The following is a 19,285-nucleotide window of genomic DNA, read 5'->3' on the forward strand; positions in this document are numbered from 1 at the left end:
CAAGTGAAAGACAAAACGAGAAGGAAATGAGAAAACGTCAAAACTTTGATGCCTTTATTTGGGCATAGCGTGCGCTGCCACTAGTTGGCATTAGAAACGCCACGCGTGGCGCTCCAATTCAGAGATAGCAGTAAATCAGTTCTCGAAACCGAAGCAACCGACCCATAGGTCAGTATTGGTAGCACTATCATAGTGTACATCCAAGTTAGCATCTGTACGCCGTCAACTTCAATATGAGATCTCCATATAAGACGAAAAATGTATGACACCTAAGTATTTCGCTTCGGAGGAGAGACTCAAAATAGCTCCCGCTAAACTCGTCAGGGAAAACGGCGGAAACTAGAGTAGTTTTGATTTGGAGTGTTTAACGCCCTATTTTGAAAAGATTCTTTGGCTATTCAGCCATGATTGCACAACGAAAGCAAGAGCCCGCGAAGACAATGAAAGTCCAAGAGTAGTAATGGAGGAATATGCCTTAACTGGTATTACATAGCTACGACAACTGACTAATCGTTAACCAGTAATATGCAAATGCATTGGTTGCCTAATGAACTTTAACAGAACTTCGTTTTTAGGAAAACTGGTAGTAGGCCAGTTCAGAACTGGTAACTTCGACTGCATGCAGGGTGTAATGCGTCATACAAGCACACAGTTACAAAAACCAATGTGCGAACATCACATGTGTATGCTTTGTTGGCATGAAAATGGAAAATGAATGTGAAATGCTTGACACTGCAACGCCTTCACCATAATGCATGTCTTTGTGCGGTATTGTGGCATGCAGCTCCAACTATATGTAGAAGCGCCAGCACCAACAGCTGCAGCAATGTGACAATTTGAAATAAAACAAAAAAAAAAATATAGAAGAATCTAAGCCGCAAAGCCAGCAACAACAACCAACCACTTGCAAAGCGCCGGGCAGGAAACGGCAATGAGGGAGGACACTCGTTAAAAGCGTTTCCTCACTATGCATTGGCACACAAGCGAAAGTTATGTAATGAAAAGAAAAGTTGGTAGTAAACCGAAATGAAATGAAATTTATTATGCGAACTTGCACACATACATATATGTACATACATCCTTTAAAGCACACGTACACACATCCTTTAATGCCGACACATAATTTCTTACTTAAATGAAGTGGCAAACGACAACGTTGGGTAACATTTTACTTTCATCCTATTGTATTCTGGCTTTGGCTTTATTGAGCTCGCATGCTAGCCAAAGTGAAAAAATTTAATGAACAGCATTCCTTTCGAGCGAGGAGGCGTGTACGTCAAGGTCACATGCCAACCACTAAATGGTATTCGTAATAAAGAAGCAGTGAATGAATGGTTTGACACAGAATTCATGTAATATTTAGAGCATTTGATGTGAAAGTGAAATGGGTAATAGCAGTGGTGAGTGTTGGCTAAATATTTAGGGTAAGCGAAAATATTTGCAATTTTGGGATTTGGGTTTTATTAGTTCGACCCAAGTGCCAAAAGCAATTGACAGTGATTTGATTTTATTTCGAAATCGATTCAGTGATTTTAAATGGGCCAGTGATGCATGAAAGGGGTCACAGTGGTGCCTTTGATTGAGTACTAAAAGCTTCACATCTACTCACATTTATTAGATACTCTTATTGTGCAGACACGTTTCTGCTGAGCCACACGCTTAGACTATCTTAAAATCTTTACAAATCTTCGTGAATACAAATTTAGGCTTTTACAGTTTATTGAGTTTTTGATAGTTTGTACGTGCTGGCACTTCACTTCGCTGGACGTGTTTGGTTTTTGGTTGTGAACAAAACATAATTTATGGCATAAGTTAACATTTTGTATGAAACGCTTCATTAAGGTTAAATAACATCAAGAATTACTAGACGTTGTGGATTTTGAACAATTTAAGGCTAAATGGAGAAAAATTTCTAAATTGAAATGTGGAAAATAGATTCTAATTTTTCAGCTGTCTTTCTTCGTTTCATGTTTACCTCCTTATGATAAAATTAGCCTGAATGTGCGTAACTTCGAAATCAATACGTTCGTTACTGTCAAGAATGATTTTGAAGTATGTTTTGATAATATTTACTATTGAGTATAGGATATTTTAAGAGGCTACTTAATACTAAAACATGTCTCGCTCAATTGAGTTGAATGGCTCTAAGTTGAGTTGGGATGAGGTGAGATAAGTGAGGTGAGATTGGTTGAGGTTAGTTAAAGTTTGTTGAGATGAGTTACAAGGCAGTTCTTGCTAAGATAGTAAAAAGTCTTTCGTAAGACAAATGAAAGACAGATGGCAAAACAGTTCGAAAGACTTTTGATATTCCAGCACAAAAGTCTTAGGATAAAGTTCTCTCATTCACCACTCGAGGTGGAAAGTTTGCGTCGCTCCAGCAGTCGCAATTGCCGAGTAAGCAAGCCACAGGGGTGCTAATCGAGAGATCCGATTTCGAGCCCTAGGTCATTTACTTTTTAGTTTTGAGAAACTTATTTTATGATTTTTTTTTTTTTACTTTTTCTTTCCTAATTTAATTTTATTTTAATGTTTAGATATTATTCTTTAAAATAAAGACATATTTTTTAATTTCAATTAAATTTAAGTAATTATTTTATATTTTTCTTTTTTAAAATAAATTTTTATCTTTTTAACCGACTTCAAAACAGGAGAAGGTTGTCATTTCGTCGGAATATTTTTTTATGTATGTTACCGCATAACTTTGGACCACTGATTACAATAATTCTTTCTCTATCGGAAAGGCAGTGTCTCCGAGGTGGTCGCATACTAATTTGGTTTAGATGCGATTATTGGATCATGAAGAAATTAACGGTATTGTAAATTTGTATATGAAGATTGAATTCGGTTCCGTTTTTGCTTAAAAACAGCTTTTATATTTTAGATTTTATTGTTTAAAAAAGAAACATGTTTCTTTAGTTTCATTTAAATTTTAGTATATTACTTTATATTTTTTTTTTCTTTAATTGATTTTTCTGTTGTTAATTTAATTTTCTTTTAATTTTTTTTTTAAATCTTTTTAAGGATCTTTTTTTTTATTAATGTTTCACTTTATTTTTTTTGTATTTTTCAAATTACTAGATTTATTTAGATTTTAGAGTTTAAAAAAAATATTTTTTGTTACATTAAATCTTTAACAACATTTTAAATTATTTTTTGGTTTATTTCCACTTAATATTATTTTTTCAATTTTTAATTGTGTAGAAAAAAATATATGTTTTTTTAATTTGATTTAACTTTAAAAAACGTATTGCACAAAGGTTAACAGTTTAACGCTAAGACCTCCTTATTAATTAATCAGGATAGTTGCCAGAGTTGACAATTGTTTTACGAAAGACTTTTGTCTTTCGAAAGATAGTGATGAGTTGAAAGAGAGTTGCCAGAATTGCCCTGTTCAGGTGAGTTGAGTTGACGAGAAGTGAGGTAAGGTGAACTCAGTTGAGGTTAGATACGGTGAGTCAAGGTGAGGTGAGTTAAGGAGATGTGGAATACGTTGAGATAATTTCAAGCGCGTGGTGGTGAATTGAGATGAGTTATGGTGAGATAAGATGAGGTGTAGTAAGTCGATGTAAGATAATGTGAGGTGAGTTAAGGTTTTGTCTTTATCTCATCCTTTTTTTCTTTATTTTAATGTGTGCCTTTATCTTCATATTTACCTGTTCCTCGATCTTTATTTTTAACTTTGACTTGGTCTTTGTCCCTATCCCTATTTTTCGCTCTCTTTGTCTTTCTCTTCCTCTTCATCATTGTTTTTGTATTCTACTTCGGTTTTTGTCTTCGCTTATTTCTTTGTGTTTGTTTTAATCCAAACTTCACTCTTTATCTTAACCTTTATTCTATTTTTGACAAGTTGTTTTCATAAGACTAAAATTATATTGTACATCGATAAGACAGGCCCTTTAATTTGTCACCTCATTTTTTGAAAATACAACGAACGATACAGATCTGATTACCTGGTGTTTGGTATTTAACGCAAACATCTCCGAACTCAATTAAAAATTTTCACTTCAAAACCCAAAAATTCTATCGGTTTTTTGCCTTAACAAAATAAACAAAGTCAATAGTCAATAGTCTCAATAATCAAAGTCTCTGTTTCTCAATTTTTCGGTGTACCATGGCGTATGAAATATGAGTAGATATTTTTCCCTCCTAAGAACTACTTAACTACACTTTTTTGCAAGAAAACACATAACTTAACTAGAACTTTATTAGGCAAATTTTAATTGCATTAAAACCAATAATTATGGCTGTTTATAATAAACCTAATATAATTTCCATTTCACTTTCAGTTCAAATGGCCTCGCAACGTGCTGCAAATATACATGAAAATACAAATATTATTACCCACACGAGCCGATAAATTCTCCATAAAACTATCAGCATGACGTAGCACCAAGAGCCCCGAACAAGTATTTTCAAATTACACCAATTTGAAACCACTCCAAATATCAGCGAATAAAACTGTGATAGTTGTAGAGGAAAAATAGACTTGGGTCGACAATCGCAAGAAACCAACAGGAACAGCAACAGCAAAATGCAGTCGAAGCGAAAGGAACAAATTGCACTCATTGCCTGCATATCCCTGATATTTATGCTCAATTTGTTGCTGACGACAGCAGCGGCCAAAGAAAATATACCTAGTATATATGCAAATGAAGATTTGCGAGAAGAACATACACAGCCAGAGCGTCATAGACAACAACACAAGAAACATCAACATCAAAATCATCATCACCAACAGCAGCAGCGACGGCAGCAGCATCACCGTCGGCATGCGTTGCATGACCGCGAAAAGCGTGAGAAGGAGGTGGGCGAGGTGTCGCACAGAGCAAATCAACAACGCACACACCACGAACATGTGCAACACCAACACCAACACCAACATCATCAGCAGCAGCAACAACAACACACGCGACAGCATCGCCAACATCGCGGCCACACACACAATCCTTCCATTGGTGGCTATGCCGCCAGCTATCTCAGCGACAGCAGCAGTCATCCTTCATCATCGGCGTCTTCTTCATCCCACGCGCAAGCACCGTCGTCGCCGTCTTCATCTGCATTTTATAAACGCTACTCACGTGACTCGGCGGCATTTCCAGCACGTGAACGCAAGCCCAACATTATTCTTATACTCACCGATGACCAGGATGTCGAGCTGGGATCGTTGAATTTTATGCCGCGCACTCTGCGTTGGTTGCGCGATGGCGGCGCCGAATTTCGTCACGCCTACACGACTACGCCCATGTGCTGCCCGGCGCGCTCCTCACTGCTGACCGGCATGTACGTACACAATCACCAGGTCTTCACCAACAACGACAACTGTTCGAGTCCACAGTGGCAGGCCACGCACGAGACGCGCTCCTTTGCTACATATCTTTCGAATGCTGGATATCGCACAGGTTACTTTGGCAAGTACCTGAACAAGTACAATGGGTCGTATATACCGCCGGGTTGGCGAGAATGGGGTGGTCTAATTATGAATTCGAAATACTACAATTACAGCATTAACATGAATGGGCAGAAGATCAAGCATGGTTTCGATTATGCGAAGGTACGTGCGTGTGTAGTAGTTGGATTTACATAAGTTATTACACACAGAGTCGGCTGCAGTTGAATATTCACAATACGTTGAACATATTAATATACGCACTGTATTGGATTGGATCTGAGTAGGCCGAGAAATCGCGAAGCTGAAAATCAATTATGGTTATTAAAACCTTAGATCCTTAGAAGAGGAAAGAGGAGGGTGTTATAAGATTAGCTCTTCTTCAAACTTCCTTGCCTATGAGAAATCTGTTGAGAGTTGAGCTGAAATATTAAAAGCTGGAAAAAGCATAAAAAGAGGTCTAAATTTGTATTCTTCTCCAGGCAAGTGACATACATACATATACTGGGCTGGCAATAATACCAATGGAACTAAATGTTGGCTATGGATTTTGACCCATGGTAACTCCAAATAACGATCTTAGCCATTCCCTTTCAGATTTAAAGGAAATACCGTATGCATCCTCTTCGGATTTTGTTTTGCAGGTGTTAAAGCTTCGCCAACGATCCCTTTCCATTATTAACCCAACGATTCCTACAAAACTTGGACTGATAATAGGCTCTGGTCACATTGAGTGAGTTCTCAGGCAGAGCATATTGTCCTTGTACCTACAAATTTTCAGGTAGTAAGAAGATTTCTCCAAAGGCGGTATCGATGTCACTATAGACCTGAATCCAGTCACCTCTATGTTCATAGTCCAATGCACTGACAGAAAAAGGTGCTTGGAAAACCCGTTGGCATAGTACCCAATTCCATCCAACACCAGTTCCGTTTCGGTTTGGAATGTATCCGTGAAGAATTGGATTGACTCATTGCTTTCTAGAGCATTGACTTTAAATTTCCTTCTGGAATTTAACTCTGATAAGACTACATCACTTGGTGCATATAGCAATAGATATTGATCTGACATATTCTTAGATATATAGTTTTCGAGGCCCAAGGATCATGCCGTAGTACGTAAGCCTTTATTAGTTGCGCGCCCTTTTACGCTGGGGTTGAACCTCAGTCAGCTCAGCTGTCCTTTCATTTAGCTAACGGATCTGTGAAACTCTCTCTGTTCGAAAAAGCTTCCTACTCTTCCCTAACTATTTTAGATATTTTTGTCTTGCTACTGCGGTCTATTCCGAAAATCCAGCTCCATGCAAAATTTCAAATTAATCGTCGGGTTTTCGACAGAAAACTCTTCAACCAATCGTACCGCATACCATCAAATAATCTGTGAATAGGTGTAGCCGCTGTGGTGTAGTGGTAAGCAGTGCGCGCTTCCACTCCGCAGCGCCTGGGTTCAAGCCCTGGTCAAAGCAACGTCGCAAAATAATTTATTTGGTTTTTTCTTAACAGCGGTCGCCCCTCCGCAGGCAATGGCAAACCTCCGAGGTTATTTCTGCCATGAAAGATCCCCGCTCGGAGTCGGCGTAAAACTGTAGGTCCCTCCTCTTTGTGTGACAACATCAAGGCGCACGCCACAAATCGGAGGAGAAGCTCGGCCAATCACTAACATATGTGTAAGCGCCAATCTATATATACATATATAGGTGTGAATATAAAGACGAAGGTATCTTTGGCATATTGGTTTATGGACTTTCTTTCGAGCTAAAAATGATATTTCAGGTTGTGATGTATCTTGTTCTGATATATTCATGCATTTAAGTAACTAGCTAACTACATCCCCACTAATCGGACCCATCTTCTCACGTATTCTCTCAAAGAATAATGAAGACTAAAATCTTCCAACTCCAATTAATGAATCCTAAAAGTACCTTGGTGGACGAATTCTTTATTACAAAGTGTTCGAAATTTAGATCTTTAAATGAATTTTTGACTAGCCAAGGCCGGAAAGTCACAAAGAATGTCTTCGGAAGTTTCATAGTCCTCAAGGAAAAGTCCGCATTCTAACTCTTCGGTAACATCTATTCGGTGCATATAAAGTCACTGGTGGATGTAACCAATTAGGTATCCAGAGAGGATATTAAAAGGATAGCCGAAGATCCTGACCTGTTTGTGACCCTACACCGTCCCCAGTACTTACTGCGTGCAGAGTGTACCAACAAATAGTTTCTATCCTAAAAAGGCAGTTAAGATTCCTTCGCTTGTGCTAAGTGTTTGGCCTGGCTTCTCCTTCAATTTGTGGCTTGCGTCTTAATGTTTTTATGTAAATGAAGGGACCTACCGCTTGCGAACGCCAAAGGGATTTTAAGAGAAGCTTTTTCATGGCTGAAAAACACTCGAAGTATCAAATACTACTGCCTGTCGTGGGCCCATGGTGTCAGAAGAAACGTTGGATATTACCCCCTGGTCTGGGTCGCCCTGGATCGAACCCATGACCTACGGAGTGGTAGGAGGCATCTCTAGCCATGCATGTATGTGATCAATAAAGCAGGCGATATCTTTAAAGGAAAGACAAATTTAACAGGCAGTGGGAGGTCCTTAAAGGTTTAATGTGATGCAGGTTAAGATGGCTAATACTTCAGCCTGCAACAACATAGGCCATCTGCCTATGAGAATAACAAAATTTCTTCGGGGCTCATAGATACCTGCACCTGCTATGTCCTACATCCTTAAAGCGTTTGTGTACCAATATTCAAACATGTTTGGAGTCAAGGGCAGGAAGTCCGTTTGCCTAGTCTTCGCGATATGGGAGTCAGAAATTCCTCATATTTTCAACCCCGAAACTTCTTAGTAAGTTGAGCAAGTTATTATTGATCCAGTGGCAGAAAACATGCCAATCTTCGCTGCTTGTTGAGACGTACTATGCCAGTTTTTTTGCAGTGTCTTCTTCCAACATACTACGGATGGAAAAGACACAATAGGACGGACGATCATGGAGGCGAAATGCCGTTGAGTGTGCTGAAAAGACATAAGCGAAAAAGTTCTATCAAATAAAAATACAAAGCCAACCAAATAACAAACAATGTAACTGAGGTCCTATAAAAATAAGTGCCATAGCTCAAGTTATCTATCTCAGCTTTATAAAGAGTGACTCTGTCTGAAACCATGTGTGGTACTATTATTTTTTCTTACTCTTCTTGAGGAGCCCATTTAACCGATGTCCTTAATTTCGTTTAGTAGTTGTTGTCTTTATCTCCACAAGTTTATGTTTCCCGTTCTTACAGGATTTCTATCCGGACCTAATAGCGAACGATTCCATAGCGTTTCTACGTTCATCAAAACAGCAAAACCAAAGAAAACCTGTGATGTTAACAATGAGTTTTCCAGCGCCACATGGACCTGAAGACTCAGCGCCACAATATAGTCATCTCTTCTTCAATGTGACAACACATCAGTAAGTTCATAAAGCCACCATTTTCTATACATACATACATATTTATGTTTGCGGACATAATTTGCATATGTGTTTCTGTGATCTCCTAAAAGCACACCTTCTTACGATCACGCACCTAATCCGGATAAGCAATGGATACTGCGCGTCACACCGCCGATGGAACCAGTGCACAAACGTTTCACGAACTTATTGATGACAAAACGACTGCAAACGTTGCAGAGTGTAGATGTCGCTGTGGAGCGTGTATGCAGCGAGCTTAGAGCGTTGGGTGAACTAGATAACACTTACATCATCTATACCTCCGATCACGGCTATCACTTGGGTCAGTTCGGTTTGATAAAAGGAAAAAGTTTTCCATTTGAGTTTGATGTGCGTGTGCCTTTCTTGATACGTGGACCAGGCATACAACCGGCAAGGGTGTAAGCTTCTAGTTCTAATATCCTGTTGGTAAGAATTCTCAAAGACGGGTTTCGTTTTAGGGTCGACGAGATCGTCTTGAATGTCGATCTGGCGCCCACTTTTCTGGACATTGGTGGTGTCACAACGCCGCAACATATGGACGGACGCAGCATTTTGCCGTTACTATTCAGTCGTCAACGTAATGTGCGTGATCAGTGGCCAGATACGTTTTTAATAGAGAGCTCTGGACGACGCGAGACACCTGAACAAATTGCCGAGTCACGTGCACGTCTACAGGCGGATCGCCTGAATATGAGGCTTGCTAATAGCACTTTTATTGATGGCTTCACGTTTAATGAGACCACAGCTACTGGCTCAACAGTAGACGTGATCGATTTGGAATCGCGAGAAGAGGCCGAATTCGAAGAGGGTGCGGGCTCGGAATCCGAAAGAGGTCGGTGCAAAAATGATAAAATAAATAAAGTATATGTACATTAGGGGTATCCAATCAAAGTAATGTCGGAATTTAAATCCTTTAATATCGAAAGAATATACCACTGTTTTTTTTTCTAAAATCAAAAACTATTTCGAGAAAAACATGTATAGGTATAGATAGTATAGAATTCTTTAAAATTAACATTTTCCAATCGGCAAACTCTGTTTCTTCTCATGAGACTTCAAAGGATAATACCCAATAGTTTATTAAAAACTTTTTTGTATAAATCATTTTTTATTGGTCCCCCCAAAACCCCCAAAAAAATGCAATGAAGTCTCGTGAAGAGAAACAAAGTCTATGAAAATTTCATTTTTTTTCATATAAAAAACATGCGAACTTTGAGTGACCACTAAATATTTTTTGATTTAAAAAACGAAGGGCATTTTTTTCGATATAGAACAATCCTAGGGAGTGAGAGGATTAAAATTCCGACTATACTTTTTTCTCATGAATTTTTAGACCACCCTAATGTACAAACATACATATGTGTAACTTATCCTTATGTACTTCATTACAGTAGCGCAAATTGAGACAGAAATAGAGGACGATGCTGAGGACGATCTCGACACCGACACCGATATAGAGGATGATGTGTCTTCTGGTGTTTTAGATGAAGATATTGAAGATGACTTGGATGCGGATGCAGCACAAGAAGAGGGTTTAGATCAAGAACAGCAGGATCAATTCGACAACAACCTGCCAATGGCGCCGTATATGACGAAAATGATGCGTTTGAATTCAGAATGTTCTGATCCATCCTTGCTGGAAAATTGCCGACATGGACAAAAGTGGAAGTGCGTTAACGAAGATGGTCGTTGGCGTAAGCACAAATGCAAATTCCATGTGAGTCGATTTCGATTTTATTTGGTTGAATTATTTCAGATTATTTTAAAGCTATTGGAAATATTTAGTACCATAGTTGGCTCGATTTTTGTAGTTTTGTGTTATCTTATCATCCCTGAACTGATTTATCTAAATTTAGTTACAGCTGCAACATCATCTCGAGGAGATATCGAAATTTACGAAAAAGGAAACGAAACGTAACTGCGCGTGCTTCACACCAGATGGTGTTGTCTATACGAAAATCAAAACAAGCCGTAGTTACTTCGATGGAGATCGCATTCGAAAGAGGTGAGTGGCCTCTACATAAAACATATTTACACATAGAAGGGGATTGTGAAAAATTGAGTTACTTACATTGATCGCAGAGTGAATTGACCCTCCACCGTCATCGGTTCTTCTCCCCCTCCACCTTAGTCCCGCCCCAATTCGCTCTTGGTTGCTTACAACGTCTGCTCCGTGATGCCGGCACGTGGCATCGAACGCTGGGTCCTATGAATGTTGACGCCACCACAAGAAGTATGGGTAGTTGTAGCAACTCACCTGATTATAAAAGCTGGCACAGTTCTTATATATAGCATAAAGCGGCATTAGCATCAGATCAAACTTGGCTCTCGTGGATCACCGCACCTACAAACTTTTATCAAATTCAAAAAATCTGACTATGAAGCAATCGAGCATCCTCTTTTCTTTTCCCACATCAACAGATGTTTACTTTGGCGAACGCCAATTGCTCAATTTAGTCATTGTTGAGCAGCCCGTTTCATTTTGTCCGGACGACCAGCGAAAACCCGCCCAAATTTCCTGGCTGAACTGGCTGTAATAGCGAATGGGCGTTACCATCTTTGCTGAGATACCGGGGATCCCCAAATTAAGCATCTAAAACTAAAGAATAGACAATTGGAAAACCAACACATTTGAAGAAAATTGGATAAGTTTTTGGTTAAGCGTATGGTCGCTGTTCAACCCGAGTAAGGACGATGACAAAGTGGAGATTTTATTCGGCCATCGCGTATCATGGGATCCGAAGCGAATCGTGAGCTAGTATAGCCAAAAATTCATGCCATATCAGAAGACTGCACAAACTGCCAAAATCCAGTGCTTTCTGACTTTTGCCATTGGCAAACCTCGAGGCCGAAGCCTAAGGCAAAAATGGGTTAGACAGGAATAGACTACCTCACTACCTTAAAAAAGTTCCCGATCTGTTGATGACCACTCTCCAAATTTGTGCAAATCAGGTACAGTGGTCACACTGCTAAAATCAGGAAAAACTGTCTACAAATGGGAGTGTTATCGTCCCAAAACAGTCCAAATCTTCTGAGGTTGGCAATGGTCACTAATATTTTCAGATAACCCATCAAAGCCCAGAGAAAAATTATGCTTCTGTTTAGTTTTAATATATCGAGAACCAGGACTACATATGACTACTACTGGACCCGACGCCGCGCAGATAGGCATTAACGGTGTTCACACAGTGACCATCATCACCTCCATTAACCCTCGTCCCATGCATATCATCATCGGAGTTCAACCGTCACCTAATATAAAGAAAGAGCTTCAGCTGTCCCACTAAACTCGACCATGACGTACCCAAGATATGTTTCGCAAGCGAATTTTCCCTAGCACATGCGGTTTAAATCCGACCTCTCTCCTTTCTATTCTATTCGGTCTAACTTCAGTTGAGCTCGGTGACAACGATTGAAAGATTAGCTGATTCTAGACAAAGCTATGTAAGTAGACACAACGAGCAGATCGACCATTAATTGTCTTCCCGGTGAGCAGTATCCCAGCATTAAACCAAATATCAGATGATTTGTACAAGAATAAGATAATTTATTAACTCGCGAACTCAAAAAATTTTAGTTTATATCATTCACTCGATAATGGCAGTTAGCGCCTATCAGTTACTTATTTATAGGAGTAATTTATTTCGCTTTAAAATATCTTCGAACAATTATTTCCATTGACTTTTCATTCTCTTTTATTTCACTCTTTCCCTCCAGAACTCAGAATCCATCACTCTTTTCTCGACGCGATAAACGCTCTTCGCACGACTACTCTGAAATTTTCCATACGGAGCTGCCGTACGAGATGGAAGAACTGCTTGATCTACAAGATACGCTCTCCATGGTTGAAGAACAGTTGACTCAACCGAAACGTACCAAACGTGAACTAACCTCCAGCTTCTTCGAAACACCTACCACCAATGATGCCAATGCCGAAAACAGCTTCAAATCGGGCACCAACTCAGCCAATGATTCCATTTCCAAGGTCATACAAGAAATCCAAAGCACACTTGAAACTCTCGAATTGAAATTTATTGCTCCAAATGATTTGCATCAACCTAATAATACGACTACCTTGTCGGCAGCTGGCTTCGTGCGAGGTGGCAAATTTCCCAAAGTGGGTGGACGTGTGGGCACACGCTGTTACATTGAATCGCAAACCGGCAAGGTGAACTGCTCTGATGTCATTTACGATGATGAAAAGACATGGCGTAAGTCGCGCAATCAAATTGATATGCTAATCAAAGTGCTCAAGGATAAAATAACGCACTTGAAGGATATCAAGAAGCAAATGCGCGAGAATAAACAACAACAGCTGAGCCAACAACAGCAACAGCAGCAATTGCATTATCACTCCGGACGTTATTGGGATAGGGACTATGTGCCACGCAATGGTGCCGGTGCTGGTGTGAGCAGAAATAAGGCGGCGGTGCAAGCAACTGGCGATGAGCTGCCATACAATGTATCGGATTATTTGGGGCGCAGACAAAAGGGGCGTCGACGTAATGGCGGTGGTGGCCTAAATAATAACAATTTCTATCAGCGTGGCGGTTACCATCATCATAACTACAATCATCAGCAATACCGGGGGCAGCATTTGGCTGGCGGCGCGGGAGGAGGTGGACGTCGACGCTACGACAAGACGCTGGGTGGACGCGAATTCGATATGAACTACTTCACACAAGGACATTTCGGCTTTGGCGTGACAACCACGTACAGTAATGAGATTAACAATGAAAATGGCAGTGGTGCGGGCTCAGGCTCAGGGGCGGCTGCGGCTGCGGCTGCGGCTGCGGGTAGTTATGGTGCTAAAAGCACGTACGGTAAAGGTCGCATGCAGGGCCACAATGGCAGTTTGAGCGGCGGACAGTCACAATTGCAAAGGAGACGACGGCCACAAGTGACAAATGCAACTGCCGCACAGGTATTCACTACAACGCAAACTACATCACCGTCCATAGCGCGTCCAACAACAGTGAGGCTAATGGGTGGAGTGAGGGCAATGACGACGACAACCACAACAACTGCACGAACAACCACAACCAAAGATGAAGAGTCCTTTGCGGATGCTACGGCAGCTAAACCTGCTACAACCGCTACCGTAACTGAGGAGACAGGAACAGCAGCTAGCACGACAACAACAACAAAAACACGTACGCTATGGTCGACAACACATGCACCAACAAACATTAGTACTGCGCCCAGCAGCAGTGAGAGTAGTGAGTTTGTGACACATGTGCCACAATCAACTTGGCTTGCCAGCTTCTTTGGCATTGCTCTACATGCATTGACTATTTTTTTTTTCTATTACATTTGTAGTAACTACAAAGGATCCACGTGAAGCCGATGTGCTCAGCAATCAAGGCCAGAAGGAAGTTTTCACAGGCGTGGGCAATACGCACAACGCTGACCCATTTGAACAGCAAAAGGGTCAACCAGCTGAGTGCTACTGTGAACCGGATACAGAGAGGTGCGGCGACACTTAATGCCGTTATATGTCAATTTCTTTGTGTTATTCACTTTTCTTTATTTAATTCGATTCTCAATTTTAGTTATGCTGATTCAAAGGAGATAGCACGTGAGGCACGTCGCAAACTAAAGGAGGAGCGCCAGCGGAAAAAGGAACGGAAACGCATCAAGAAGGCACGTCTAGAGAAGGAATGCCTTTCGGAGAAGATGAACTGTTTTTCGCACGATAATACACATTGGCGTACGGCGCCACTTTGGAACGATAGTCCGTTCTGTTTCTGCATGAATGCCAACAACAATACCTACTCATGTGTTCGCACCATAAATGCAACACATAATTATTTGTACTGTGAATTCACCACTGGTTTGATAACGTTCTATAATTTGAAAATCGGTGAGTATTGACAAATACTGTGGGGATTCTGTAAGATATATTTAAATGATTAAAAAGTGCTTTACTGAGTTCCGTTGCAGACCACAGTGGTTCAAAACAATGTTTACTGTTCATAATTCACTGGAGCCCACATTTTTCAGCCAATTTGATTATTATTTTTAAATAAAAGCTTATAAAATTTTTAAGAGACGATTTGAACCCGATTTATTATTTTTTTTTATTTATAATTTCCATTAAATTTTTTTGTAAAAAGTCCAGAAAAAGCAACAAGTTAGAAAAAACTCAATTCTCCTTATACACTTGCAACTTGCACTTTATTACTCTAACGATCTATAGAACTTCCTACCAAAAACTTCCTACCAAAAAAAAAATCATTTTGATGAAATTTTTTTATAACATTTCAGGCTTTTTTTTGTGTGAAAATTTTCTTGGTTTTATGGGAACTCTACAATTGTTTTGCACTAGTCTTTGTTATGATATATTTATTAACGGGAAAAGGAGAATCGATTTTTTTCAAAATTGCTATCTACTTTTTCTGCATATTGCACAAAAAAATTTATTGTTATCAAATAAAAATGCAAAAATAAGGCAGAACTAGACTATTGCAAATTGTATAAGCTTTCATTTAAAACGTAATAATAACACTGAGGGAAAAATGCAAGCTTCAGTGAATTATGAACAGTAAATGCCAGTTTGAACCACTGTGCGGTCGTCCAACACAAGTGACTCCGAACGTCCAGATCGCCCAAAAGAGATCGTCACGCCAGAAATCGTTGACAAAATCCATGAAATTATATTGGACGATTAGAGAATGAAAAGGCGTGAGGTGGCTGAGGCTATCAAGGCCCTCAGAACTCATCAGGTATTTAACATCTAAACTGGTGATGAAGTGCCTTGATAAGCTGAATACTCTTGGTCTGACCAGTCGAGTTTGGGTTCTCTCGGATACTGGGTTAATAGATACACTATACATCCATGAAGGGGATCTTTTGTCCGCAGTGATTTATTCCCCAACATTAAAAAGCTATATGCTTGCTCACTCTCGAACCTAAGCGTAGCTGTGTGGAAACTTCAAAGGAGTTGAAATTATACGCCATTTCGTAACCGCAGACGAACATGGGTCCTCCACAATACACCAGAGACCAAGGAACACTCAAGAAAGTGTAAAAAAGAAGGCCCAAGTGGGACCGACAGCCCATAAGGTCATGGCCACAATTTTTTCGGATGCACGCTGTGTCGTTCACATGGTCTGCATTGAAAAAGGCAAAGCGATCACAATATTATTCGAAGTGTTTGAACGGTTTCGATATTGATTTGAAGCAGAAACAACCAAATTTGGCCAAGAAAACAGGGCTGGCCCATACAGACAATCAATACACGGGTGCATAGAACATATCCATCGATTGTGTTGGAAAACCTATTATATGTATCGATCATTGTAATGCATTTTCGAATGTGAAAACGACTGTTTTGCTGATTGATTTTTCCTTTACTATATATTACTGCCTCTGGGATACTAAACATGGACTACTTACGTGGACTTAGTGTAATATATTCTTACTAATGCAGCATAAATTCTGGCATAAAATACATATATCAATGCGAGCATCTTTATTTTAAACTCCAAACTCTTTATCTTTACAGATCCCTTTGAAACACAAAATCGCGCCTCATCGCTGACCAGCGAGGAAAAATCTTATATGCATGACGTATTGGAAAAGCTGAAGGGCTGTCGTGGCAAGAGTTGTACAATTAAACGGCATCCGCAGAATCAGTTGCAGCAGCACCAGCAACAAAACGAAAGCGCGTTAAGAACACTGGCAAGAGACAACAAACGTAAACATGGTAAGAACTTCTTTCTATATAACTGAAACGAATTTAAAAAAAATATCGTAGAGTATACTAAAATGATTGCCTGCCACCATCCAGCCTAGGGTAAACAGTGGCACGCCATAGGGTGGTGTATTATAACTCCGTCTTTGTATTGTGGTCGTAGACAACCTGCTAGAGGAGCTGCCGGGTGTTTGCTTATGCGGATGCCGTTACATTTTTAGTATAGGCAAACTCTTGGATATCGTCTAAAATTTTAGCCAAGGATGCTTTTACCTGGTTGCTAAATAGTCTATAAAACAAAATCCGTCCTGTACACAAAGAAGTGTAAGATACCCTACGCAATACTATTCTCATCTACAGGTATTCGCCTTGCTCTTTCTGATAGTCAAGTACTTGGGCTTGATTCCGGATGGCAAGCTGTCGTAGAAACATTTTATGGGGTCCTAGTGTGGGGGAATTCTCTATAACAGACTATGTTAGTCTAGAAGCGGATGGTGTCTCTGTTGTCTGTGGGACAGTTAGAACCACTCACACAAGTTGACATGATAAATATTTAGGGGTACCGGTTACTCTGCTGGTTCATGATATGGACATTCTGACAAGTTTTCCACTTTGCAATTTGTCTTCGATATCACTATAGTTTTTGCCATCCAGAGATAGCTGTCATTAAGCGAGCAGTCGATTTGCTGCTGAATTGTGCGACGTTAGTAAAGGATAGTCTGATAGTTAAGAAATAAGCCTTCACGGTGCTCTCAAAGCTAGTTGGGAAAGTCAGGCTTAACTTTCATCGCGTCTGCGTATTTCCTTTCAAATCATATATGGATGCCAAACCACTGTGATAGATAACGCAGACAACTTCGAGGCGAATGAGCTGGCCAGCAAAAGCACCCTCGAGTTGGTCTTCTCTAGAAAGAGGTCTATGTACCTTTGAGAACATGTCCCCGTGCCTGTTCAGCGTACGTTGGGCGAAAACTGGACCACTCAAAGAGACGACCAGAGGCGGTCAAGAGATATCCTTAGGCTCTCATATCAGCTTCTCTCAATTCTGGTGGATGTATTGACAGGGCACTGTCAAATTGTGATTCAGCGGTGTATCAGATCATATCACGGTCGCAGCTGGTTGAACGCCGACGTTTTTACAAGACTACAGTTTGAACACTTGAGCTCTCTGGGTGGAGTTCTGTGGGACCAACAACTACATCATTCTTTTCACCCAGGGTTTTTTTGCTATAAAATTAGTAGTTAAGTGTACCCTGGGATGTGTTTTGGGGCACCCAACCTCACCGTACCTATCGTTATCCAAATATTTAACCTATCCCAACAAAAAGCTTCCGAATGGAAGTAAGTTTTGAATTTAATATTTTGAGAAAAAATTACCGATTTTTAATTTTTTTTTTGCTTTTCTTCATCCTTAAATTTTCTAGTCAAGATTTAAATGTACTTTTGGATTTAGAAGTTCGCTAAAAACATCGTAAGCTCGAAATGTTTATTTCAGATGGTCAGTTCAGAAATTCATGCACTTTGAAAATGTGATCTTCAGTCAAATCAAGGGCTTCAGTCCCATTTTTTTGGTATAATCTCCGCCTGTCAGCGTTTCCCCAGCTGTTCGCAGTCAGATCTTTCTGCCTCTCTTTTCTTTCTCTTTAAAATACGGCTAGTTTTAAACTGTTTTTAAATCGAAAGAAGAAGAAGATATTTTTTAGGAGATACGGGACTTTAATACCGGTGACACCTTAATACCGATATATTTCCTGATTCTTACGCTACACTTCTTCCAACATTTTTATATTTTATTAACCCTTTAATTCCCCAGTAAAAGCACTTTGCAATGGCTGTACTTTTACAAAGAACCCCTCCGTTCAAAAAGCGTAGGCGTTCTAACCTAGAATTTCATTTACTGAATATCTGAATATCTTACTTGCTGTGTAACTGAAATGGCCCATTTATGAGTTTTTCCTAATCTTCTCATTAAGCCACTTTAACATTAAATTGGAAAATTTTACAAATTTCAGGCCTAGCGCAAAGCACTTCAGCTCTTGGTTCGTTTGTCTCCAGCCGCCTCGACTACGACGAGCCTCTGGCTAAACGAAGAAAACTATCAAAGTGAGTAGCACAAATGCATATACTATACACTATCTATGCACTTGCATATACATACATACATACAAATGTATAGACATTAGGGTGCACCCCTCTCCATACAAAAAAAAAACAGCATCAGCGTTATAAAATTTATTATCTATATTTTAAGACTTTCGCCAAAATATTTCGGACAAATACCTCCCTATACGGAGTTTTTTTTTATACCCGAGCGCACTTGTGCACAAGGGTATATTAATTTTGTTCACATAACGGTTGTTTGTAACAGCCAAAACGAATCGAGATAGATATAGACAAATGTATACATAAATGATCAGGATGAAAAAAGAAATCGATTAAGCCATGTCTGTCTGTCCGTCTGTCCGTCCGTCCGTCCGTCCGTGTACACGATAACTCGAGCAAAAATTGAGATATCTCAACGAAATTTGGTATGTAGGTTTCCCTTAATCCAAGGTAGGTTGGTATTGAAAATGGGCGAAATCGGACTTTAACCACGCCCACTTCCCATATAACGGTAATTTCCAGAAATACGAAAACTGCGATATTTTAGTAACTACTGGAGATTATTCACTCAAAATTGATATTTATAATAATTTTTAGACGAAAAATAAGAATATTATACATTTTTGGAAAATGGGCG

General features: G+C 39.8%; 1 protein-coding gene across 9 annotated transcripts in view; it reads left to right on the forward strand.

Moving 5' to 3' along the window:
- Window positions 1-19,285, forward strand: part of Sulf1 (Extracellular sulfatase Sulf1) — a 217,055-nt gene that overhangs the window by 192,149 nt on the left and 5,621 nt on the right. For 7 of the 9 annotated variants that reach the window (XR_001847960.1, XR_001847963.1, XR_001847961.1 and 4 more), the window contains 11 exons: window positions 4,287-5,551; window positions 8,659-8,828; window positions 8,921-9,247; window positions 9,308-9,681; window positions 10,241-10,566; window positions 10,706-10,854; window positions 12,567-14,068; window positions 14,169-14,319; window positions 14,402-14,712; window positions 16,357-16,557; window positions 18,558-18,648. Coding sequence is in view for 1 of the 9 variants with exons in the window: in XM_017619682.1 (XP_017475171.1) it covers window positions 4,532-5,551; window positions 8,659-8,828; window positions 8,921-9,247; window positions 9,308-9,681; window positions 10,241-10,566; window positions 10,706-10,854; window positions 12,567-14,068; window positions 14,169-14,319; window positions 14,402-14,712; window positions 16,357-16,557; window positions 18,558-18,648 (4,622 nt within the window). In the remaining 8 variants the exon portion in view is untranslated. The remainder of the gene's footprint in view (window positions 1-4,286; window positions 5,552-8,658; window positions 8,829-8,920; window positions 9,248-9,307; window positions 9,682-10,240; window positions 10,567-10,705; window positions 10,855-12,566; window positions 14,069-14,168; window positions 14,320-14,401; window positions 14,713-16,356; window positions 16,558-18,557; window positions 18,649-19,285) is intronic. The other 2 variants (XR_001847971.1, XR_001847970.1) reach the window with 2 other exon arrangements.

Source organism: Rhagoletis zephyria, unplaced genomic scaffold (assembly GCF_001687245.7).
Source record: "Rhagoletis zephyria isolate East Lansing unplaced genomic scaffold, Rhagoletis_zephyria_1.1 Rzeph_scaffold_00037, whole genome shotgun sequence".
Lineage (NCBI taxonomy): Eukaryota > Metazoa > Arthropoda > Insecta > Diptera > Tephritidae > Rhagoletis > Rhagoletis zephyria.